Source organism: Mytilus galloprovincialis, chromosome 12, assembly GCF_965363235.1.
Source record: "Mytilus galloprovincialis chromosome 12, xbMytGall1.hap1.1, whole genome shotgun sequence".
NCBI lineage: Eukaryota > Metazoa > Mollusca > Bivalvia > Mytilida > Mytilidae > Mytilus > Mytilus galloprovincialis.
In genome coordinates this window covers 9,509,711-9,533,505 of record NC_134849.1, presented here as the reverse complement: position 1 = coordinate 9,533,505, position 23,795 = coordinate 9,509,711, and the positions used below count along the sequence as shown (strand labels likewise).

At 32.2% G+C, this 23,795-nt stretch overlaps 1 protein-coding gene across 3 annotated transcripts in view; it reads left to right on the top strand.

Annotated features, from left to right (window-relative positions):
- Window positions 1-23,795, top strand: part of LOC143055047 (polyadenylate-binding protein 1-like) — a 98,902-nt gene that overhangs the window by 54,821 nt on the left and 20,286 nt on the right. For 2 of the 3 annotated variants that reach the window (XM_076228191.1, XM_076228190.1), the window contains exons 1-7: window positions 15,537-15,741; window positions 16,897-17,009; window positions 17,171-17,261; window positions 17,881-18,003; window positions 19,375-19,463; window positions 20,917-21,010; window positions 22,451-22,669. In XM_076228191.1, coding sequence (XP_076084306.1) covers window positions 15,661-15,741; window positions 16,897-17,009; window positions 17,171-17,261; window positions 17,881-18,003; window positions 19,375-19,463; window positions 20,917-21,010; window positions 22,451-22,669 — 810 coding nt within the window. In that variant the 5' untranslated portion in view covers window positions 15,537-15,660. Of the gene's footprint in view, window positions 1-15,536; window positions 15,742-16,896; window positions 17,010-17,170; window positions 17,262-17,880; window positions 18,004-19,374; window positions 19,464-20,916; window positions 21,011-22,450; window positions 22,670-23,795 lie in introns of those variants that run through there. The other variant, XM_076228192.1, reaches the window with a different exon arrangement.

Below are 23,795 nucleotides of genomic sequence, written 5' to 3'. Positions count from 1 at the left end.
TTCGTAAAATAGCGAGAAACCATTTTATTCATTTATTTTGTTGTCAAATACTACTTTTATTCTGAGTCGTTGTTTGGTATTGCAGTTTGCCATTATAAAGCGTTGCCGCAAATTACCATTATCTTTACAGCAAAACAGTTCCTTCCCATTTTTTTCTCGCAGAGTAGTAGTCTAGAGGTCGAAAAATATTCCTTCGGTGTTAAAATAAATAATATTTCAACGTGTGAATGTTTTAACTGTTTCTAATTAAATTTTTTATGGAAACTCAGCATAATGTAGCATTAAATAATGAACGGTTGTGCTCGCCGTTATTTGTTTTTTACACTTTACACAGTTGATAAATCAGACCAGGATCATATATATATTAAATGTTAGATATACTGTTCCCAGGTCAGACACAACTTATAGTAGTATATACTGCTTAAATTTAATTATATATACGACAAAAATAAGAATAATAGGTTATACATTGTTATTTCTGCAAATTGGATATCCCATAACGGTGATTATTATAACACATATAATCTTAGTTCTTATAACAAGATAAGATACTATATCTGTTCTCCCTTCATACTTTTCTATACCAGTCATATTCCAAAATTCAAATTTATTGTTTAACTGTTTGCATTCCCATTAGTTTCTTTTTAAAAACTCGTAGAATGTAGAATTCCATCTATAACTTGATCTTAATTGATGCATACATTAGTGTAATATCATGACGAGGAACAGGAATATAACTGATTTTCAGAAAATACTTTATTTAAGGTTGTATCTTTTGTTTATTTCATTTAAGCAATTGTATATGAGCCAGTCCATGCGAAAAGGTACAAAAACGAAAATTTTACGAAATTCTAAAAAGTGTGCATAATTATTAGTAGTAGACTTGTGATTTATAAAACACATTTACTTTTCCTCATATCCTTAAACTGTGAGCTTGATTTGCCAAATGATAATGTTAACCCCGGTAGCAGTGGGAATAATGCTCTAGCTTACGATGTTGATATCAATGCAATCAGAACGGGCAACGGTTCGAATCCCGTGCAAAGATGGTTGATTTATATACTATTAAATAACTTAACTTAACTTAACTAGCAAAGACGGTTGATTTATATCATATTAAATAACTTAACTTAACTTAACTTAAATTTCAATTTCTAAAACACAAGAGGTCATAGTTTTTGTATTTTCCCTCATGTTTTAATGTTGTCTTACTTTCCGTTAACCGGTAATACGGAAGAAAATTAATGACTTTTGTCTCTCTAGTGTCGTAAAATTTTAAGTTCCTGGTCGGTATAGCATTATTCCGGGCAACCAATGATTTTACACTTTCTCAAATACTAAAAATTTAGATATTTCTACGTCTTTTGCTGTTTTAATTGACAAATTCGGGATAGAATTGACAATCTTATAAATGTTTACATTAATGTATTTTTTTCTGATAAAATCGTTTTTCAAAACTATACATTATAACAAACTTTGATAACGTGTCCTGTAAAGTTTACCAAAAGGACTTTTTGTACCTTTTCGCATGGACTGGCTCATATCTAAATAGACAATACCTTGTTTCATTTCATGATTAAATGACCATGTTTGATAACTGTTAAAAGAAAATGATAAGCCAGTTAGAGCGACAGGGTGTAATTAACGCACCGCCCAAGTCAGAGATTCATCATAAAATTTCCAAGTCGGGCGCGTTTCCATTCCTTTTAAATATAAAATTCCTTGGTGTATTCAATCAATCGCGTTCACGAACTTTACCTATATAGAGCCATATGTCGGGTTTAAAGATTGAAGCAGGCGTTGCTTACCATCTCGGACAAAAAAGACCATTTAATGTTTTTGTAAGTAAGAAAGGGGTCGATTAGCACAGATGTAAATCTCGTTTATTTTACTTATTTGTGAACTTGCTTGTCTTTTCATCTTTCTATTACTTTGCAATGCATTGTTGCGTTATATAAATATTGAATGTCCTTTTTTATCCCCCGGCTCTTTTTTCAATTCTCATCTTGATTGTTACACTTCAGAGGATTATAAAATTTGAAAGTAACAATAAACCATATACATGATGAGAAGAGATAGTTCACTTTGCATGTTAAAAAGTTAGTCATAAGAAACGAGTGACCGGTGAAAAATAATGTTTTTCCAATTCTTGAACCAATGCATACAAACATCAAACAATTAGTCTTCTGTGCACGAATTTATCATTTTTTTTTCGTGTAAATTTCGTATAATCGTCAATTTTTATTTCAATCGGTCAGTGTTGTGAAAATATGGCAGGTAATTAAAGTTCGTGTTTGGAAGCCGAAGTTTAACGATTGTCACCTGTTTGTCAACAATCGACAAAAAATCAACAAAAAAGCACGGAAATTGAACACGTGTTTAACATGTAAATTCAGATAATAGTTTATTTTAAGGACATCCATGCGTATTGTGAACACCGGATTTTTACGAGATGGGTCACATTGAGGTCACTTTGCATACGGAAAATATGAAGGAAGCAATTAGAATAAAGTAAACTTCTTCTAAATATGAATATATTTAAGAATTTTCGTCAGAAAAAAGTATATATACATAAGTTTTATAATGAAAACTATCCATTGAGTTATAAATAAACATATGCATTATTTTTTTTTATTTGAGGTTTCTTATGACTTTAAGGTAGAAAGAGCAAAACCGACAATTAAACATTATGCAAATAATTAACAATTTTACAGTAAAAACTACACTTTACCCTCACCATCAATGATCAATTACAATTGTTTTAATATGTTTTAAATGAAATTTAAAGTACATTGTTTTTGTAATTGTTATTCAGTGGATAACAAAGTGTACCTTTCTTTTTTCATTTTTAGCCATAGCGTTGTCAGTTTATTTTCGATTTATGAGTTGGTATGACTGTCCCTTTGGTATATTTTTCGTCCCTCTTTTAAATTCCATTTACAATGACACAATATTGCGTTACATTAATATAACGTGTTGACGAAAAATTAAATAAAATTTGATTAACATTGTGCATAGTTTTATTTACCAAACATATTATGATAGTTATCAACATTTAATGTCTCTATAAAGTTTGAAAAAAAATTGAAAAAGGAGTCTCATACTTAATTCTTAGGCCCATGTACAGGACAGAATATAATTATTTTTTGTTGATTTCGAACTTCATTACTTCTTGATCTATTCAGGGAGATTGACGAAAATAATAGTCCTAGACATTTTTTTTTAATTATTTAGTATGGTGACACATCGTTGTTAACGTCTTTTTCATATGATATGTGGTCGAGAATCGGCTCATTGTCTATTATACTACATAAACAATCGTTTGTGTTTTAGTGTGACAAAGAAAAAAATGAATGGTGACGATTTTCGCAACTATATGTCATCTAAAAGCCTTCCTTAGGGAGCACAATACATCTGTATAGCCAGTATAAATGTACTTGAAATGTCAAAATGAAAAGCAATAATAAAAAAAAAAAACAACCCAAATAAGGTTTATGTTAAAAACAAGAACTAAAAATACCCAACCTTATTGTAGATATCCACCAGCACAAACCACTGAAATGCAAGCTCCTGGCTTGTTATAGGCACATACAGAATATTTAGTGTATTTAACCAATACTCTCTTCGTATTTACATATAGTAGTAAATTAAAATATCTAGTTCTTGCCCAATGATATTCCTGTACTTTATCGAATACATATTTCAAGTACGGTAACTGATTCACCGATAGGCAACCAAAATAGACGGATTTTAAAAGACTGAAACATTAATATCAGTTTTTCAGTTAAGTATCAACATTTTTGTCTGTCGTAAACGCAGTACAAGTACGACATTTCGCGAGAGCTTGCAGTCACTTTGGATATTATGGTAATTCTTTTGACAGAATGTTTAGTAACTGCAAATTTACCTATAATATACATGAATTAATCAACAACCTGAATTGTCTGTTTGCCAATTACCGTTATTGACTTTTTATTACAGATCATTTTTTTAGTTGTTTTTTTTTTTAGGAGGAACATATATTTTGTTGTCAAAATGTAGCAGAAAGAGCAAATTTGTGCAAAATTTTAGTGCCTTTTAGATTTTAAAAATCTTTTAAGTACAATAAATTGGTTGTTTAGGCATATTATCGTGATTACAGATGTTGTTTAACGCTAAGTTTTGGTGAAAAGGCTGAGATATCACTTTCAACTTATCACGCTTCGAGTCGGAAAAGCCAATTTGTCCGGTCAGAACTAGTCTACGAACTTTATCGGAAATATTGGACATATAACAGTTTGACAAACACCAATTGTGACCAGTGAGAAGCTCATGATGTCTTTAACAATAAAACGTGATTAAAACGTCCAGTTGATATTTACAAAATTATCTCCATGTCGTGTTATGTACCATCACAATAAAAATCCTAATTATCTTCTCTGTTAAATACTGTTCAATTAAAAGGACTTATAGCATAATCTCTATCACAAGCATTTTACAATGTATATCATATAAACTCTACAATTATATAAATATATATATAAATATAAAAATTCATATAGCATTTTTGATATATAAAGAAACATAAAAAAAATCATCACTAACGAAGAAAAAATTAAATATTTGGCCGACTTTGATTTGATTATTATATCTTCCCTTCGATTTTTTGTGTTAATTTTGAAAAACGGCAATGACCTATTAATTCTTTATATGTCTTAAACGTATGACTCCATGATCTTTAAAGGAAAATGTAAGTGCTTGGTATTTGTACAGCTTTTTCTGAACAATGAATTCCAAGACTAAATCTTTTAACCCACAGGGAATTTTATGGTCGTAGTAAATGAATAGAGAAATCGAAAATAATACTAGAAAAATATTTTTCGACGTTTTCTGAACCCAACTTTTATTTTACATAATACTGACATGCGGATGTACAATTATAATTTTATATGTAGTGTTGTTTTAGTATTGATAGTATGATAGTAATGATCGTATGAACAGATTATCAAATTCATAAATTCCTTAAATGTTTAGGACGTTTTTTTTATTTACTTTTGATTTCATTTTGAGGACTGAAAAGGGGAAAAATAGACCTTCATTTATATGACTTTGGTTGCTATTATGTGTACACTATTCATGTGTAGGGATACGATTACACATGTACTTGTCGTTTGTATTGATTTACTTTTTAAGTATACGGAAGTCATATTTCATTGTTTATGATACTATAATAATAAAGTGGTAAATGTTACATTTATATATATGGAGGTTATCATTGAATATCTATACAAAAAACTTGAAACACAGAATTTTATCAAAACGTTTTAAACCTACAGTTGGTACATGTAAATATATCGTTGGTGATTACAAGGTGTGCTTATTATAACTAGGTTATATTAAGTGGCTTCCGTGCTAGATTTTGTCTGTATCGGTATGTACAGAACTTTAAACTTTCATATATTTCTTTGTGATTATTAAAATTACCGGGAATCCTACATTATTGTAAAATTACCACAAAAACAATCAATGAATGTTTTTTGGTTTTATTTCCAAATTAAGCCAGATCGTGATATATTTTTAAAACGCAATAAATTCTCTCGTGATGAAAAACTATTTATCTGTTATCAAAATTATCAGGGTATAACATCCTTTTTTCCGGTATTTACTTTCTCAGTTATTTATGCAGCTCAAAATTTAAACATCTCCTCAATATGTGACTGTCAAGGAAATATAACGTATTTGATTGAGTTTTGTTTTCACAGACAGCCTACAGGGATGTGAGTCAGAGTTTGTGTGCATAATTTCATTGGCATTTCAGTTTCACCCTTTTACTGATACGATGATTGTGATGTTACATAATTGATTTGACATTGATTTTATGACAGCCTGCTACTGCTATATTGAGTCATATTGTTGTGAACTTTCTTCTTTATAATACAAACGGATGTGACTGGGTAAGTCATCCATGGGTGTTCACAACAAGTGTTTGTCGCAATAAACAATTACCACAACTTTATACACGGCTGTAACGTTTTATGCAAACAACTTTTTTAAAAGTACAATACTTTATTATCAATACACAATAAATATACAATAAGTTTATTCACAGGAATACGCGAAACAATAATATCAAATGAACAATCAAAGTTATGTGTTTGAATAGCCAATTTAACAAGGGAAACTTCGATCTATAGGTTGCATTTATGTAAATATTGACAATGCATTTTGCCATTTACGTCTAAAACTGTACCACGTTTACTATGAAGTTTCGTAATTTTTTAATGGAAAGTTGATATGCACTACTATTTTTTTTAAACGTCAACATATAAGGCTGTGCGGCATATTTTCAACGTTTATATGCCTCGAACTTTTAAAAGTTTAAACAAACACTAAATTACTTAATTACTGCTTCCCCGACTGTAGGGTTACCACAAATTTCAATATATACAATATTCACATGTATATTTACTGGTAACATTCATAAGCTATGTCTCTATAAGATACAACCTACAGAGCAGAACTGGGAACCAGTATGTAAACCAAATTTATTAAGTATGAATATTCTATTTCTCCCCAAAAGAGGCGTTGTTTGAGAAACAGCTGTATTTACAAAGTGCAACCTATTAATAGGGCAAATTATGTATTTCGAACTTTATGTCAAAGTCAGCAATATAGTGTGTAATGCTGTTTACCTAAAAATAACTTAGGTAAAATAAAATATACCAATAAATCTTCTTATTCTTCTATTTCAACGTCACATAAACAAAATTTCTCTCTTCAAAACTAGATAAACAATTTCGGGGCGGAAGGTGACATCAACAATGGGAAAGTGAAAGTACGGGAATAAATATAACGCAACTTTGTGTAAATTGTACTTCCACAATACTGTTCCTACAATACAAGAGATCCAACTGAATGATGGTTTATCAATTATTCTCGTATCATGGTCTCGCTTTTGCTTTTCCCCTGACTGTTTAAGAGTTTCTCGAGCTACATGGTATATTTCTTCCATATGAATTCTCAAATCATCAACGTATTCATTTACAGGTTTCTGGGCATTATGACGTGGTATTGGATAGAGTAATTCATGGAGTAGATTCACTTCTCTCGTCCTAACATTAATTTATTTGAACTTAAACCAGTAGAGGGATAAACAGTACGTCTGTATGCACTCCTTCATATTGGAATATAGAAATCCTATTTTCTTTTGTTTTCATCTACATAGATTTAATAATTTTCCTTAAAGTTTTGTTAAATTTCTTAATTAGGCCCTTAGATGATGAGGGAAAAGAGGTTGATTTCGTTTAATGGATATCAAGGAGCCTACACATCTCTTACAATAAATTGATTTGAAAATTAGTCCCTTGATCGGTATAGATTTCCAGCGGTATTCCAAATCTAGAAACGAACTCATTAGCGTGTTTCTGGGTACCGATATGAAAACATTGGTTAGGCAATGGTTAGGATTCCATTTTTGAAACATCAGTAGGGTTGTTTGGAATTAATCGTTGGTACAATACACAATCCATAATTATTTCATTTCAGTTAAGCAAATATTTCCTTGTGGCAGAAATAAATTTAGCAACCTGTTCTCTTGTTGCTGGTTCTTTAAACTCCTTCCATGTGAATTAAAGGCCAATTTCTTTGTCGTTCTTCTGTAGTTCTTTCATTTCGGAATCAGTATACTTCAGCAACTAGTTGGCATTTTTTAAAATTTTTGCTTGTTTATTACTACTTCGTGTTACTGCACGAATTGATTCATTAGTTCTTTCAATGTCTTTGATATTGTCTACTGTATCATGGAACTCACTCCAGTCATAATCTATTTTGTCTTCGTGTACAGGAAAAGAATCAATGTCTTTTCTTGACAGTGCATCGGTATTTGTGTGTTTTATTCCTACTCTATGTTGAATTTCAAAGTTGTATATATTGTGACAAAACTTCTTGCCATCTGGTTAACTGGCCTTAGGGATTTTTTGAAATTGAACAGCAATATAAGAGAGCTGTGGTTAACTTGTTCCTGGAATAAAATGTCTGAATTGATGGACAAATGTGATAACTGCCAGAAGTTCCCTCCTCTTGACATTATAACGTTGCTGTGCTTTATTTAATTTCTTTGAACGAAATGCAATGGCTTTTTCTTGTACATCTTGCGAAAAACTTGTGAAAAAAAACTGCTTCTATGCCCTCATTAGATTCATCTGTAACCAAAATGAATGGTAACTGTGGATTTGTAGAGGCTAAGACTGGTGTTGACATTAAAGCATTCTTTAACTTAGTGAAAGCGGCTTCACAATCTTGTGTTCATATAAACTTGACATTGTTTCCTGTGAGCTAAGTCACTACAATGTAAAATAAAGTGCCTATAGAAGTTGCAAAGTCCGAGAAATTTTTAAATTTTCGGGAATCTTTCAACTTGAAATAGATTCTATAATTTCTTGGATTTGGTTTGTTTCAATCTTGAGCTTAAAAAGGGGGGTGACAGTGTTGTGAAAGTACAACTTACACAACGTTACGTTATATTTATTCTCGTACTTTCACTTTCCCATTGTTGACGTCAACTTCCGCCCAGAAATTGTTTATCTAATTTTGAAGAAGGGGTTGTTTCTATGAGAGAATAAGAAGATTTAATGGTATATTTTATTTTACAAAAGAATTTCATGTAGACGTTTGGATTAATGAATAAGAAGATTTATAGTATATTATATTTTACAAAAGGTAAACAACATTACACATTATTATACTGATCTACGCATCAAGTTCTAAATATATATTTTGTCCTATTTATAGATAATGTAGATCGTAGATTCCATTGTTAAATATAGCGCGATCGGCGATTCAAACACATTAACGTTGATTGTTCATTTGTTATCATTTATTCGCGTATTCCTGTGAGAATAAACTTATTGAATATTTATTGTGTTTTGATAATAAAGTTTTGTTTGTTTACATGTTGTTCGCAAAAAACGTAACTGCCGTGGTAATTATTAACTAGAGGCTCTAAAGAGCCTTTGTCGCTCACCTTGGTCTATGTGAATATTAAACAAAGGAAGCAGATGGATTCATAACAAAATTGTGTTTTGGTGATGGTAATGAAAATGTTAATAAAAATTTACAAATTTTATGAAAATCGTTAAAAATTGACTATAAAGGACAATTACTCCTTAGGGGGTCAATTGACCATTTCGGTCATGTTGACTTATTTGTAAATCTTACTTTGCTGAACATTATTGCTGTTTACAGTTTATCCTATCTATAATAATATTCGAGAAAAATTTCCTTAAAATTACCGATTAAGGGGCAGCAACCCAACAACAGGCTGTCTGATTCATCTGAAAATTTCAGGGCAGATAGATCTAGACCTGATCAACAATTTAATCCCTGTCAGATTTGCTCTTAATGCTTTGGTTTTTGAGTGATAATCCATAAACTGCATTTTACCCCTATGTTCTATTTTTAGCCATGGCGACCATCTTGGTTGGTTAGCAGGATCACGCCACACATATTCTAAACTAGATACCCCAATGATGATTTTGACAAAGTTTGGATTAATTTGGCCCAGTAGTTTCAGAGGAGAAGATTTTTGTAAAAGATAACTAAGATTTACGAAAAATGGTTAAAAATTGACTATAAAGGGCAATAACTCCTAAAGGGGTCAACTGACCATTTCGGTCACATGAGTTGTTTGTAAATCTTACTTTGCTGAATATTATTGCTGTTTACAGTTTATCTCTATCTATAATAATATTCAAGATAATAACCAAAAACAGCACAATTTCCTTAAAATTACTAATTCATGGGCAGCAACCCAACAACAGATTGTCCAATTCATCTGAAAATTTCAGGGCAGATAGATCTTGACCTGATAAACAATTTAACTTCCGACAGATTTGCTCTTAATGCTTTGGTTTTTGAGTAATAAGCAAAAAACTGCATTTTAACCCTATGTTCTATTTTTAGCTGTGGCGGCCATCTTGATTTGATGGTCGGGTTACCGGACACATTTTATAAACTAGATACCTCAAAGATGATTGTGGCCAAGTTTGAATTAATTTGGCCCAGTAGTTTCAGAGAAGATTTTTGTAAAAGATAACAAAGATTTACGAAAAATGGTTAAAAATTGACTATAAAGGGCCATTACTCCTAAAGGGGTCAACTGACCATTTCGGTCACTTGACTTATTTGTAAATCTTACTTTGCTGAATATTATAGCTGTTTACAATTTATCTCTATCTATAATAATATTCAAGATAATAACCAAAAACACCAAAATTTCCTTAAAATTACCAATTCAGGGGCAGCAACCCAACAACGGGTTGTCCGATTTATTTGAAAATTTCAGGGCAGATAGCTCTTGATCTGATAAACAATTTTACTCCCTGTCAGATTTGCTTTTAATGCTTTGGTTTTTGAGTTATAAGCCAAAAACTGCATTTTACCCCCTATGTTCTATTTTTAGCCGTGGCGGCCATCTTGATTTGATGGCCGGGTCACCGGACACATTTTTTAAACTAGAGATGCCCCAAAAATGACTGTGGCCAAGTTTGGATTAATTTGGCCCAGAAGTTTAAAAGGAGAAGATTTTTGTAAAAGTTAACGACGACGGACGACGACGGACGACGCCGGAAGCCGGACGCAAAGTGATGGGAAAAGCTCACTTGGCCCTTCGAGCCAGGTGAGCTAAAATGAGACAAACACTTGTTGTAACATTCCAAATAAGATTTTACCATGTTTACACGCTCAAACCCGTTTGTATAAAAGTAAGCTCACAACAACTGATGGCACTGGTTTGGCTTTTAGTTTTAAGTTCACTTGCTCCTATATTTCTAGACTTTATAGGATATATTTCGCTTTGGTCTTTGAAATTTGTCCTTTTGTTCAGCGTTTCCTGCGTATCAAAATGTTTTAAAGCATTCATTGGTTCTTGGTTTTTACCCTTCACCCCTTTTTCCTTTACTTAGCGTTATTTTGATTTCAAAACGTTTCAAAGCGAATTGAGCTTTTGGTTTTGAAATATCGTATTCGTGTTACTAGTATTTAAATAATCAAAATTTTTCAAGGCAGCTTTTGCTTTCGCTGATTTGTACGTTTTTCAAAACTTTTAAAATCGTATTAAACTTTGAATTTGAAATTTAACTGTAGGGCTAGCATTACTTCTAGCCTTTTTATAGCTGATTTATTGGTTTTGGAGTTTTTTTTTTAATGTGATTTTTAGACAACATTTCAAATCCTTTAATGGTTTTATAAGCTTTTAGGTTTGAAATTTTACAGATGTTAATAATATTGAGTAAATTGTGATTTAAGTATCGGGTTTAGACATATAGAACAAGGTTTTTGTTTTGTAATTAAAGTGTTAATAAGCGAATTTCTATTACTTGCGAAATACTACGAAAAGTACTAACGAGAAGTTTTTAAGAATAAAAATATTTTTCATTTGAAATCATTTTAAAAATGTTATAATTTTTACCTTCGTACAATAGTTTACATTTGCATAAACATTACTGCTCAGAAGTCGTCAGTTACCCACTGTTCAAAGAACTAGAAATTTATATGAACTAAGAATTTGTTTAGGTTCATTATTGGATTCACACATATTGAATGAAAATCGAGAAAACGTACCACAAAATTCAGAAACAAATGAAGTTGAAACAATGACCCGTGTTTCGGAAGTTAATAAACCAATTTTCGGTGATGAATGTACAATGCCAAGATAGAAAGATAGTTATAATGAAGTATAGAAATAACCACAACGAGACAAGGGGATACAATCCCTAGATGGGGAATTAACAGATATGCTCATCAAAGTACCTTACATATTAAAATTCAATTGACAATAGGAGACCAATAAATCAAAGTCCAGAGAATACTATTCCATCTGAAAATAGAGATTCATACAAAAGTGCATGGAATACTGATCACTCGGACATTGAAGGAAAATCCAAATACTTAGAGTACTGATCACTCTGAATGACGGGAATTTAACAGATCATCTGGTCAAAGCAATAGAGAACATCAAAGCAATAATAGCACTGTTGAAAGGGAGAATTGTGATATAAAGAGACATGAACAGTAGAGAATTGACTATTCTGCAGTTGGCAGATATCAGTATGTCGATACTTATCCTGATCATAGACAATCGTCATCTTAAAATTCTGATAGTACGCATCATGAAAGATTTAATGGGTACACAGAGACCTACACAAGACATTCAAAATTACTAAGAAATATGTCTGATTATACACATACCAAAAGTACTTTTGCTGAACCTTAGACATATTTTCCTACAGAAACTATACAACCAGATAGCGGAACAGAATATCCAAGAGCACTTGCTGGTAATATTTATTCGAGATATGATAGACATCGTTGTCCAGAAAACACAAATTCCAATGTATCAAATATTTAGTCGTAAGTCATCAAATAAACCACACCATAAACTTCCTTTTTATAATCATGACAAAGATGAATGGGAATCATTTGGTGTCAATTCTAGATAATTTCAAGAGGCTACACTTGGGACAAGGAGAAGCAAGCAACACAGCTGTTATTGTGTTTGAAAGATGAAGCTTTACCCTTTGCGTCAAGGCTCCCAAATGCAGTACAGACAGACAGTTTTAGTTGGTTTGTTAAGTTAAGGAAGAGGTTCGGTGACAATATTTGACCATCAACATACAGAGCAGCACTCAAAGATCTTCATAAGCAGAACAAAGAAAGCCTACACGAATTTGTTTATAGAGTTGTTAACCTGATAACTAAAGCTCACCAAGAAATTAAAGGCACTCAGCTATTCGAGGAATTGACTGTTGATCATTTCCTTTATGGTTCTAATGATGAAAATATGACGTACGATGTTTAAATCAAGCAGCCAAAATTTATTGCTGAAGCCATGAATATGATCAAGTGGCATGATCTAGGAATGGTAAAACCAAAACAATTTCAATAGAAGATGTACACTTCGATAGCAAGTGTGAAGAAAACGATGTCAGAAGGTTACACTAAAAACAATACGTAACTGAAGAAAGACTTTACCAGTTTGTCAGAGAACTCAAAGACAACATTATTGAGGGAATGGCTAATTTTAATAATTTGTCAAACAGTAATATTTACCAGTCCAATTACGCAAGGAAAACAGAGGGTAATAACAATAGGTGTTATAATTACAATGGCATTGGTCATCACAGGCGTAATTATCCATCAAAACAAGATCAGTGGAAACCAAAGAGAAATAATCATGATTATATAGAAAACCAACAAAGAGGTGTTGATGCACCAGTCAAAACACCTTTCGATCCTTTAAATTTGAAAGGACTGTGCCTGTAGTAATGGATTTAGCAATAATGAAGTAATTATTGAAAAAAAGACAACAATCTATTCTAAAGAAGGAAAGTGAATGGTCAGAAGAAAGTTAGTTGAAATGAAAATTTGCAACCTCAGAGAAAAATTCTTCTGAGAAACATTAACTACTGAATGTTTAGGCCCTTCAAGAAGTGATGTTAAAATTGTTCGCAAGAAATCAGACCAATGTAGCAAGAATAAACATAATATAAAAACAGTTTTGTCCAGTGTTGATGCTGTAAATTAGTATAGAGATAATATAAATAAGAAAACTATTACTTTAACTTCTTGGATTTTTACCAGAGAAACACAACGAATCTCCTGTTGATAGTTTTGATTGAGAAAATAGTTTAGGTATTGACAGAGTTGAATCCGCTGTTATTCAAACGTATGTCAAAATAAATGATTATGAGTTAAAAGCAGTAATTGACACAGGTGCTGATGTCACTGTGCTCAGTAAAAATGTTTATGGGAACCTTGCAAAAGAACATCACCTTGAGTGAAAGACAGCAACGCGTGGATAGTTAATAGCTGAAGAGGGAAAAAGATTTCAGCAACTGGTATTACAGAGATAGAAATGAGTTTGGGGCCACTGCGTTTTACTTGGCCAGTATACGTAGCTCCTTTAAATGACGATTTGTTTCTTGGGTTGTAGTATTATTGATGAAATGGATATCACTGTTTTCTCACGTTTTTTTTCTTTCATTCAGCTTTATCTGCCAATGTCCACTTTAAAGGTCAAAATAGAAAAAATATCTTTGCAGAATACAGACAGTCAAGTCACATATCGATTCTTTGTAATAGATACGCGTCCTTTTAGGTCAAATCATAGTCAACGCACCATCCGACAGAACCATCCTTCTGACGGGCTAAAATCACAGGTGATGACCAGGTAGATGAAGATGGTCTAGCAACTACAGTTTATATATGGTTTCTCAAATATTTTTCCTATTGCTGCCACGAGTTGTTGTGAACTTCCTTCTGTATAATACAAGCGGGTCCGAGCGGGTAAAATCTTACATGGGTGTTCACAGCAAGTGTCTCATTAAACAATCACCACAACTTTGTACACGGCAGTTACGTTTAATGCAAACAATATTTTTAATTGCAATGCTTTATTATTAAATTGTACTTTCACAACACAGATATAACATGTTTGATTCTTTCAGATTTCAGTATCAGTCAGCTGCTGCTGCTGTGATGAATCAGATGTTCCCATCAGCTGTACCTGGATATATCCTTTCTACCCCGACACAGGGACAAAAAAATGTCTATGCGTCAACACACATGGCACAGATGAAGACAATTCCAATCGGCATTTTCAGTACAGTAAGACTGTGTATTACTGGAAATAGGTTAAGAAAAATAATTATATAATAATGATTGTAATAAAGTTAAATTGTTTCTTTAAATATACCTACCTACATTTTTTCAACTGCTTGGAATACCAAGGTATCCAGATTAATAGATCAAAGATTTCTGGTAAACACCAACGAATGACGTTTGCAGATTTCTGATAAAAGAAACATACAACGGTCGTTTAAAACTCACTGATACACTGACGACAATCGTTTGAAGATAGTCTGACTGGTTTGGAAAACTATAAGCGAAGAATTTGAGATTTTTATCAAAAAGCTTTTTTCCACATCATAATGAGTTAGCTAACGATTATTTTCAACATGCGTAATAAATAAATAATAAATGTGTTTTTTTATGTCCTTTATTTGCTCTTCAATTTGGTACTTTATTTGACCTTGTTATCCGTTTCAGATTCGAGTGTCACTGACGAGTCTTTTGTATTTGTAGACTAAACGCGCGTCTGGCGTAAAAATCCTGGTATCTAGGATGAGTTTATTTATCATGTTTCTATTCACGCTTACATGAGTAAATTTTATTTGTCAGTTTTTATCAAGTTTTTACGACATGTCCCAGTTTGTGTCAATCAGACTCTTTCTTGTTAAACGAGCCTTGTATATAGAAATAAGACGAAATGTTGTAGATTTGACAATGAGACAACTTTCCATCAGATAAAAAATGTCGTGACGAAAGAAACTGTAATTGACGTACGGCTTTCATCAATAGATAAGCTAAGGAATAGATAGAACGCTAATGATTAATGGTAATGACGTAAAAAATTAAAAAAATCAAATAAGAAGAACTATATTTCAAGTTGAAATATTTTTCTAAAGGGTTCACCTGCAATAGAAATATTTTCAGATTAACTTAACAGAAGATTGCCAGCTAGTTGGTGATGCAAGTGACTGTTTTCATGTAGACGCCATTATTTCTGCTTTCAATAATATCGTATATGGATTGACTTCATGTGCAGACGACTTAGAAGAAACAATGGACATTATTCTACAGATGCTAAACAGTTGCTCTAGTGATATGGTTTTAACATATTTTGTAGAAAGTTTGTTTGAAAAGGTATATCTCTGAATAGAAAAAAAGGTATACTAAAACAAAAATACCGAACTCCAAGGATATTCCATAAAAGCTGACAAAATCAAATACCAAAATAAATAATCTAACATACCAAACAAAAACTAACTGTCACATTTTTGAAGAAGACATGACTTGTTTCACCTAGTTTGTATAACTAGTTAATTCGTCCTTATATCTACAAAATTTGATGGGTTACCAAAACAGACATAATTGGCGAATGTGTTAAAAACTGAGACGCAGCGGCCACTACTGTGTAAAAGAGGGACGAAAGATACCAAAGGGACAGTCAAACTCATAAATCCAAAACAACTGACACCGCCATGGCTAAAAACGAAAAAGACAAACAAACAACAGCACACACGACAACTTAAATCACAATCATATGGCAGACTAAACATAAATTGAGACAGATATATGTAAATTGAATGAAGCATTGGTTGATATTTGACGGACCTATGCGTGGACCGTCAAAACTATGTGAATGATAAATTATACATTTTGGTTGCAATACTTTGATAGAGTACACACAAGATTATATAGAGGGTCATCATTACAAATTTGTATTATCTACATGAAAGTCCGCAGACAACAAAATACAATTAGTTGGGCACATGTTATGGACATTTCAATCTTTTGGTATGATATGTACCATAAAACATCATTGTGGTGCATTGTTAAATTTGTTCTTAACGCATGATTGAAATATCTCGATTAATAATATGAGGTCCGAGGAAATTTAGTTTTGGCAATATTCAACTGTATATTTCGTATGCGATTCCCTTAGTTTTTCTTTTTACCCTATGTACTCTTTTCCATCGATTGGCGAAATTTCGACGTGGTATTCCGCTGTTCAATAGACATAAATCGATTAAGCTAAAACAAATCCGGATTAAAAACTAAAACTGAGGAAAATAAAGGAACAACAGGCAAACTAACTGCAACAAAACCAAAAGCCAACATACAAAGAAATGGACTATTTGATAACAACTTCCATATTCATGACTTGGCACAAGACTTAAGAAACCATAGGGTGATGAACCTAAATTTTGTGGTTAACCAAAATATACATTTCAATTTTTATCGTCTTGTGTATCTATTTCACATGCATTTGTTTATACTGCTTTTGTATATCTCCAGTGCCTAAGTGATCAGAGTTTTCAAAATACGGGAGCAACACTTGTACAGTACTTAATTTGTAAATCAAAGACAAGACAGACTTTTGCCAACTTTGGAAATCTTTTTCTTTTGAGGTAGGTTAACAGTTTATCGTTCTATTTATACTGATTGTGATGTAAACAAGGAGCAACCCTACACATGGCATAATTGTTAAACTTGAATATTGAACATGTTGATAATGCTTTGTCATCCTATTATTGATATATTTTCAAGATGTTTTTTTCTTAAATCACAGATGCAAGGAAGAATATTTAAAGAGCTCGGAAACAGTACTTCGACTCTGTCGGTTGGCGATTTTCATTGGAGAGTTGTTTTTTAATAAAGGAGTAAGCAATCTATTCTTTTATTAAGATCACAGATGTAAGACATTTGTGAACAGTTTTTCTCAACATTGCAACATTGTGGATTATAATTTGCTTTATCTAATTTAAGAAAAAGTTGTGCTATAGTTAAGCTGTCTTGTCTTCGAATATAAAGTTTTCACCAACTGCTCAAGGTTTAATTCCTTAAGAAAACATCGATACATTAAACAAATCAAAGCAAGAAAGACTGAAGATTCCTTTGTTTTCTTTGAGAACAAGAAAATACCAATGAATCTACTTGTACAACATGCTGTCAAAGCAAGCCTATGTCTGCGTACAAGAGGGAAACAAGTACAAAGAAAACAACAACAACAATTTTAAACTACATCTTATAATCGATTATTTTCTCGACTTTCTACTTTCATGAGAATAGAACATCGGTGATCACATGTCTCCTTGATTTTAATGACATTTTTTATTTGTGGTTTAAAAAATGTGTAAATTCTTGTTTTCCATTCGTTTGGTGTGTTTGAGCTTTTGGTTTTGACATTTTATAAAATATTTTCAGGTTGGAATGCTTCGTAGAGTTTGGTATTTTGCTTATTTACTTTTATAAATAAAATTTACGAATTGTTTTATATAGGTAGCAGGTGGAAGTATTGTTCAAAGTATACCTGTCTTAAGGTATTTGATAAAAAGTTTGCTGCTAGTTCTTCTTGAACATTCAACAGATGTAACTGTGTCATGCGCTGTACAAATATTGAAGGTATAACTATTTTTTTTTCTCTGGTCAATAAGTAAAAGACTTAATTAAAGAAGAACAAGAACCTCTTTTCATATCTCTCCGCGATCGCAAATAATTGATGGAATGAAAATGGCTGAATTGAAAAAAGGTAGAAACAATAGAAATTATACAGTATAAGGTTCTTCAGTACAACGTAATGATAACAAAACAATATATTTGTCATAAATAAAGGCAACAGTAGTATACCGCTATTATGAATATATGGACAAAAAACAAAATCGGGGTAACAAACTAAAACTGAGGGAAACGCATTAAATATTAGAGGAGAACAACGACACAGCATTAAAATGTAACACACACAGCAACGGACTAAGCATTAGACAACATCCGATGAGAATAACCAATATAACATCAAAACCAAATACATGAAATTGGGATAGAAAAGTACCGTGACACGTAATTGACCATAACCTTATAATCCTGATACCTTTGATAACTACTTGATACTGGTCGACCAAAAAAATAAAAGCTTACAAACATGATGTTCCAATTATTACACATTTTATTCCATTTGGGCAAGCATTGATTATTTACATTTTATTTCATTTGGGCAAGCATTGATTATTTACATTTTATTCCATTTGAGCAAGCATTGATTATTTACATTTTATTCTATTTGGGCAAGCATTGATTATTTACATTTTATTCCATTTGGGCAAGCATTGATTATTTACATTTTATTCCATTTGGGCAAGCATTGATTATTTACATTTTATTCCATTTGAGCAAGCATTGATTATTTACATTTTATTCCATTTGGGCAAGCATTGATTATTTACATTTTATTCCATTTGGGCAAGCATTGATTATTTACATTTTATAGTATTGCTTTCAAGTCATTTCAAAATGATTATTATCATCAACCTTCACATATGGAACAAAACATTTGTTATCTTGGAATTCCATATTGCAAAATAGGCAAACTTATGCGTTTACTTTTCTACATTGGTTAGAGGTATAGGGGGAGGATTGAGATCTCACAAACATGTTTAACCCCGCCGCATTTTTGCGCCTGTCCCAAGTCAGGAGCCTCTGACCTTTGTTAGTCTTGTATTGTTTTAATTTTGGTTTCTTGTGTACAGTTTGGAAATTAGTATGGCGTTCATTATCACTGGACTATTGTATATTTGTTTGGGGCCGGCTGAGGGACGCCTCCGGGTGCGGGAGTTTCTCGCTACGTTGAGGACCTGTTGGTGGCCCTCTGCTGTTGTTTTTTTATTTGGTCGGGTTGTTGTCTCTTTGACACATTCCCCATTTCCATTCTCAGTTTTAAACTTGTGCATCTATCAATGTGTTTAATGATTAATGTATAATATGCATAATGTTCCACAGGATGCAGATATATGTAGACCTGACAAAAGACTATTCAGCGAGGTGTTCCTATATCTCAAAGAATTACAGTCGTGCAATCATTTAAACCCGTAAGTTTATCTTATAAATCATATCTACGATTGTAAATAATATATATCAAATTCTATATTGATGATCTTCAAAATATCATATTATTTTGATAAAAACAAATATTAAAACTACACAACTACACAACTACGCAAGCCTCGATGATAGGTCTCATGTCCTGTTATGGCTATACTTTTGTCCTTTTTTGGGGTCTTTTTCAGCTTTTCACAGTTAGTTTTTTGTTTATGATTTTCAATATTTAGGGCCCGAGTATCACTGAGAGGTACTTATTGATAAACGTCGATTATAAAATGAAATACAATTCATTATTATAAAAATTAATTCCTTTAAGATTGCCTACAGACACATTATATTTCAAAATGGTAGAATTTGATTCAAAAATTAAAAAAACAAATGTTCATAATCTTTATTTATACATGTTATATGTTCATAAATGTGAACCAAGAGTTGTAACTGATGTTGTAAAAATCCTCCGTCCGAAAAAATGACGAGATGCTTTACCGTTATGGTTTATCTGTTTTAGAGATGACTACGGATATTTTCAATTGTCATAACCATAATCCCGTTCACTATTACTTGAAGGTGATTAACCGAATTGGACTTGTCGCCAAGTTTGTACTTACATGGACTTAATCAAATGAGCAACACGTCAGGTTCAACGTGTAACGGAGTATTAAAAACTTGATAATTTAAAGAATTAAGCAGATTTTTTTTTGTGGTTATTCACGAAATTATCTATGTAAGCTACAGATTTATAAAAATGTATGAACTTTATTAAAAAGGGAGTGAAAATGAACAGCCATACACACATCATACCGCGCTTCGCTTCAGATTTTAATGACTGTTTGTCCTATTAGAATCGAAATAATTAATTTCTAAAAAGTTAAAAAAAAAAAAAAACAAAAACAAAAATCAAAAAACAAAAAACAAACGTAAAAACCCTCCTCTTTCATTAACATAACCCTGGTTCAACAACTATCTGGTTAGACATGTGAAATGTTTCATAAAGTTTGAGGCAGAGGAAGCTCTGGTGTTTTTTAATTTTAGAGGTTATAATAATGGAAACCAATCAGAAAGGTTTGGATTGTTTTAAATGATCTAGCGTCTTTGATCTTCTTGGTTTTTTTTTTATAAATGTCAGACTCATATAAAGATTAGTCGAGAAGGATTAGCAGAGACGCACATTTAGTACCAATTGGAATAACAACAATTTGTTGACAATTATACCCCAAGTTCAGCAAATAGGTTGTCAATAAGAAAGTCTGATCACTAAAGCCGTTTTGCTCCATGCAAAGCGGCATTTGGAAAACATATTTAAGTCTTTGGTCTTCACTGCTCTTCGCATTCTTTTTAAGTTGCGTAAACTCAATTTGCGACGGTAACAATCTACGTTTTACGAAGGCCATGCTTACAACATGATACAGTCATCTTCTTTTTCAATTATTCAATTTTCAGAAAAACAACGAAATCGATTGCATTTTTGCTTGATCCGCTGGGTCCTAGTGGTTTGTCAGAGCAAACACGAGTTTCTTCCATTACAGAAAATGAGGTAGGTCTGAACAGGTTTACTATTTAGTTTTTCGTAGATTAATAAACACGAACGCATTTAGACTTTCAATAAATAGTGTTTATACAGGAACTGATCAACTCTGATGATAACATTTGTTTCATCCAAGTTTAAGGTTTGCTTTTTTTTAATCCTTCCGTTTTCCTTGCAAATTTTTGTAACACTAACAAAAGATTTTTTTGCATCTCACATATTTCTTGAATTCCCTACAATATTATGCTTGACAAGAATATGACAAAACTGTCTTTATCCAGATACTTTCCATATTCATTCCAGAGTAACTTAGTTTTTTCCGATTAAAAGACAAACATGATAAACTTCACTGTTTAAAATAACGAGACCGTTGAATATAAGGGGCAATACTTCGAACCCTCACAAAGTAGCGGGTTTGATCAATATACTACCTATTATTCATGTACTACTCGTAGTACGATAACTAGCACATCCCAAATGAATTAAAAACAAAATCCTTAATAGATGTTAGTAAAACTGTTACTTTCGACAGGTTGATAAGGTACCATAAAAATAAGATGTGATATGTTTGCCAATGAGACAACTCTTCACAAGAGAACAAAATGATACAGTAATTAACAACTATAGGTCCCTGTACGACATTCGACAACAAGCAAAGCACATACCGCATAGTCAGATTACATATTGAAGGTGCAGATTAGCCTTTCCGTACTTTGCATGTTTCACAAAGACAGCCAGACAAATAAATTGATAAATTCGTCGTAATACTACAGTAGAAAAACAAAAGACCAAGAGTCTTTCAAAAGCCTGGGTCGCTCACCTCGTAAATGAATCATTTTGACATTTATCTTATTTTTATTGGCGTCAGTTTGTAAATCATTCTTATCAGAACTGCGTGTACTGATAATCATTTGTTATAGTTTACGATCAAAATTCTGATCAAATAATATAATTTAGAGAAAAATCTCCATATAATGGCAATGAATTCTGTAAAGTATTCTACAATTCTTGGCATATTGTTGTATTTTTTTTTTGTTGCTAATACATATTGGGTTTTTTTTCCATGCCGATTTCAGTATATTTTTGACTTATACAGTTTGAACGTCCCTTTGGTGTCTTTCGACTCTCTTTAAAAAGGTATCTATAAGTTGCCAAATACAAAAATGGACCATGCTAGGGAAATGACTCATATACATGAAAGGAGTCAGTTGTTGATTTTGACCAGGTTAATTTATTTGTAGATCGTATTGTGTTAAACATTTTACTTGAAATTCTTAACACAGTTGATGACTTGATACAGCATTTCCTTATGTAGAAATGAATTGATAATTTCTTAAGTGCATGGCAGCAAGTAGTAAGATAAAGTATTACATACATAAGTTATAATTATACTGCCTATGGTCGTTAGCATTAACAAGAACAATAATTATTTTTTATCCTGATGCACAGGGAGAAGTGATCAAAGTCAAAGATCAGGCGCCTTTGACTAACTCCATGATTTCCGACCCACAAAGAAAGCAAAGAAAACAGAAGATAGGAGAACACATGTTCCCTCTGATCCAAAGTATGTACCCAGACCTGGCTGGAAAGATCACTGGAATGTTACTGGAAATAGACAACTCTGAATTGTTTCACATTTTGGAATCGAAGAAGTCACTAGAGGCTAAGGTTTGTAGTAAAATGATTAATGAGGGTTGATACATGCAAACTACTTTGCAGATTGATTTTTCCCTTTTTGCCTTCTCAAATAGCTTTTCGCGTACTTCACAAATTTGAGTTACGGCCAGAAATCACCTTTTTTATAACGTCAACAAACTAAAAATAATATAACAGTATTAGAGGGGAAAAGTCTAGAACAGTGTTAGAAGGGAAACTTCTAGAAAACTTTAGAGAGGAAACGTCTAGAACATTATACGAGGAAACCAAGAGAATACAGTTGCAATCTAAACGGAATTGTTATGGTATTCGTAAGTTTTACGGACGCCATCACGAGTTGGTTGACCATTATGGAATAACCGTTTTACAAATGATATCAGACATATTCCTTACGTCGTAACTACAATCCCCTTCTCCTTCATGAATGTGACCTACCGAATTAGACTATAAACCGGCTTAGTTATCACACAAGGTGCACGATGGGTGCCACATGTGGAGCAGGATCTACTTATCTTTCCGGAGCACCTGAGATCACCCATAGTTTTTGACGGGGTTCGTGTTTCTTATTATTTAGTTTTCTATGTTGTGTCATGTGTAATATTGTTTGTCCGTTTGTCTTTTTCATTTTTAGCAATGGTGTTGTCAGTTCATTTTCGATTTATGAGCTTGACTGTTCCTCTGACGTCTTTCGTCCCCCTTTTATACAAGTCAAACAGAAAGTTCTTATAATTTTATCAGTATCCATGATTGTTCCAGTGATTTCTAAACTTCACAATTATAACATTATTATCCTGGGGTATCACGTTTTTTAAAAGTTGTTTCCATCAATGATCCATACAAGACCACCAATGATATAATTAAAAAGGGAAGAGATGCAAGATTTGTCTTATATTTTTAAAGAAGAAGAAAAAGAAAAATCTGACATAGCAATAGCTAGGCCAAGACAGCACAAACCTATTCCTATAGAAAATTGTCCTGAAATGCCATTGTTTAACAATTTTGTATTGTTTTGGCTATATATCATTTAAAAACTATAACAGTAAGAGATAAACATTAAATATTATAATTATAATTGTAGAAAGAGAGACACAAAAATGAAAACAATTATCAGCAATACAAGGTCAAAAAGGAAAAAAAA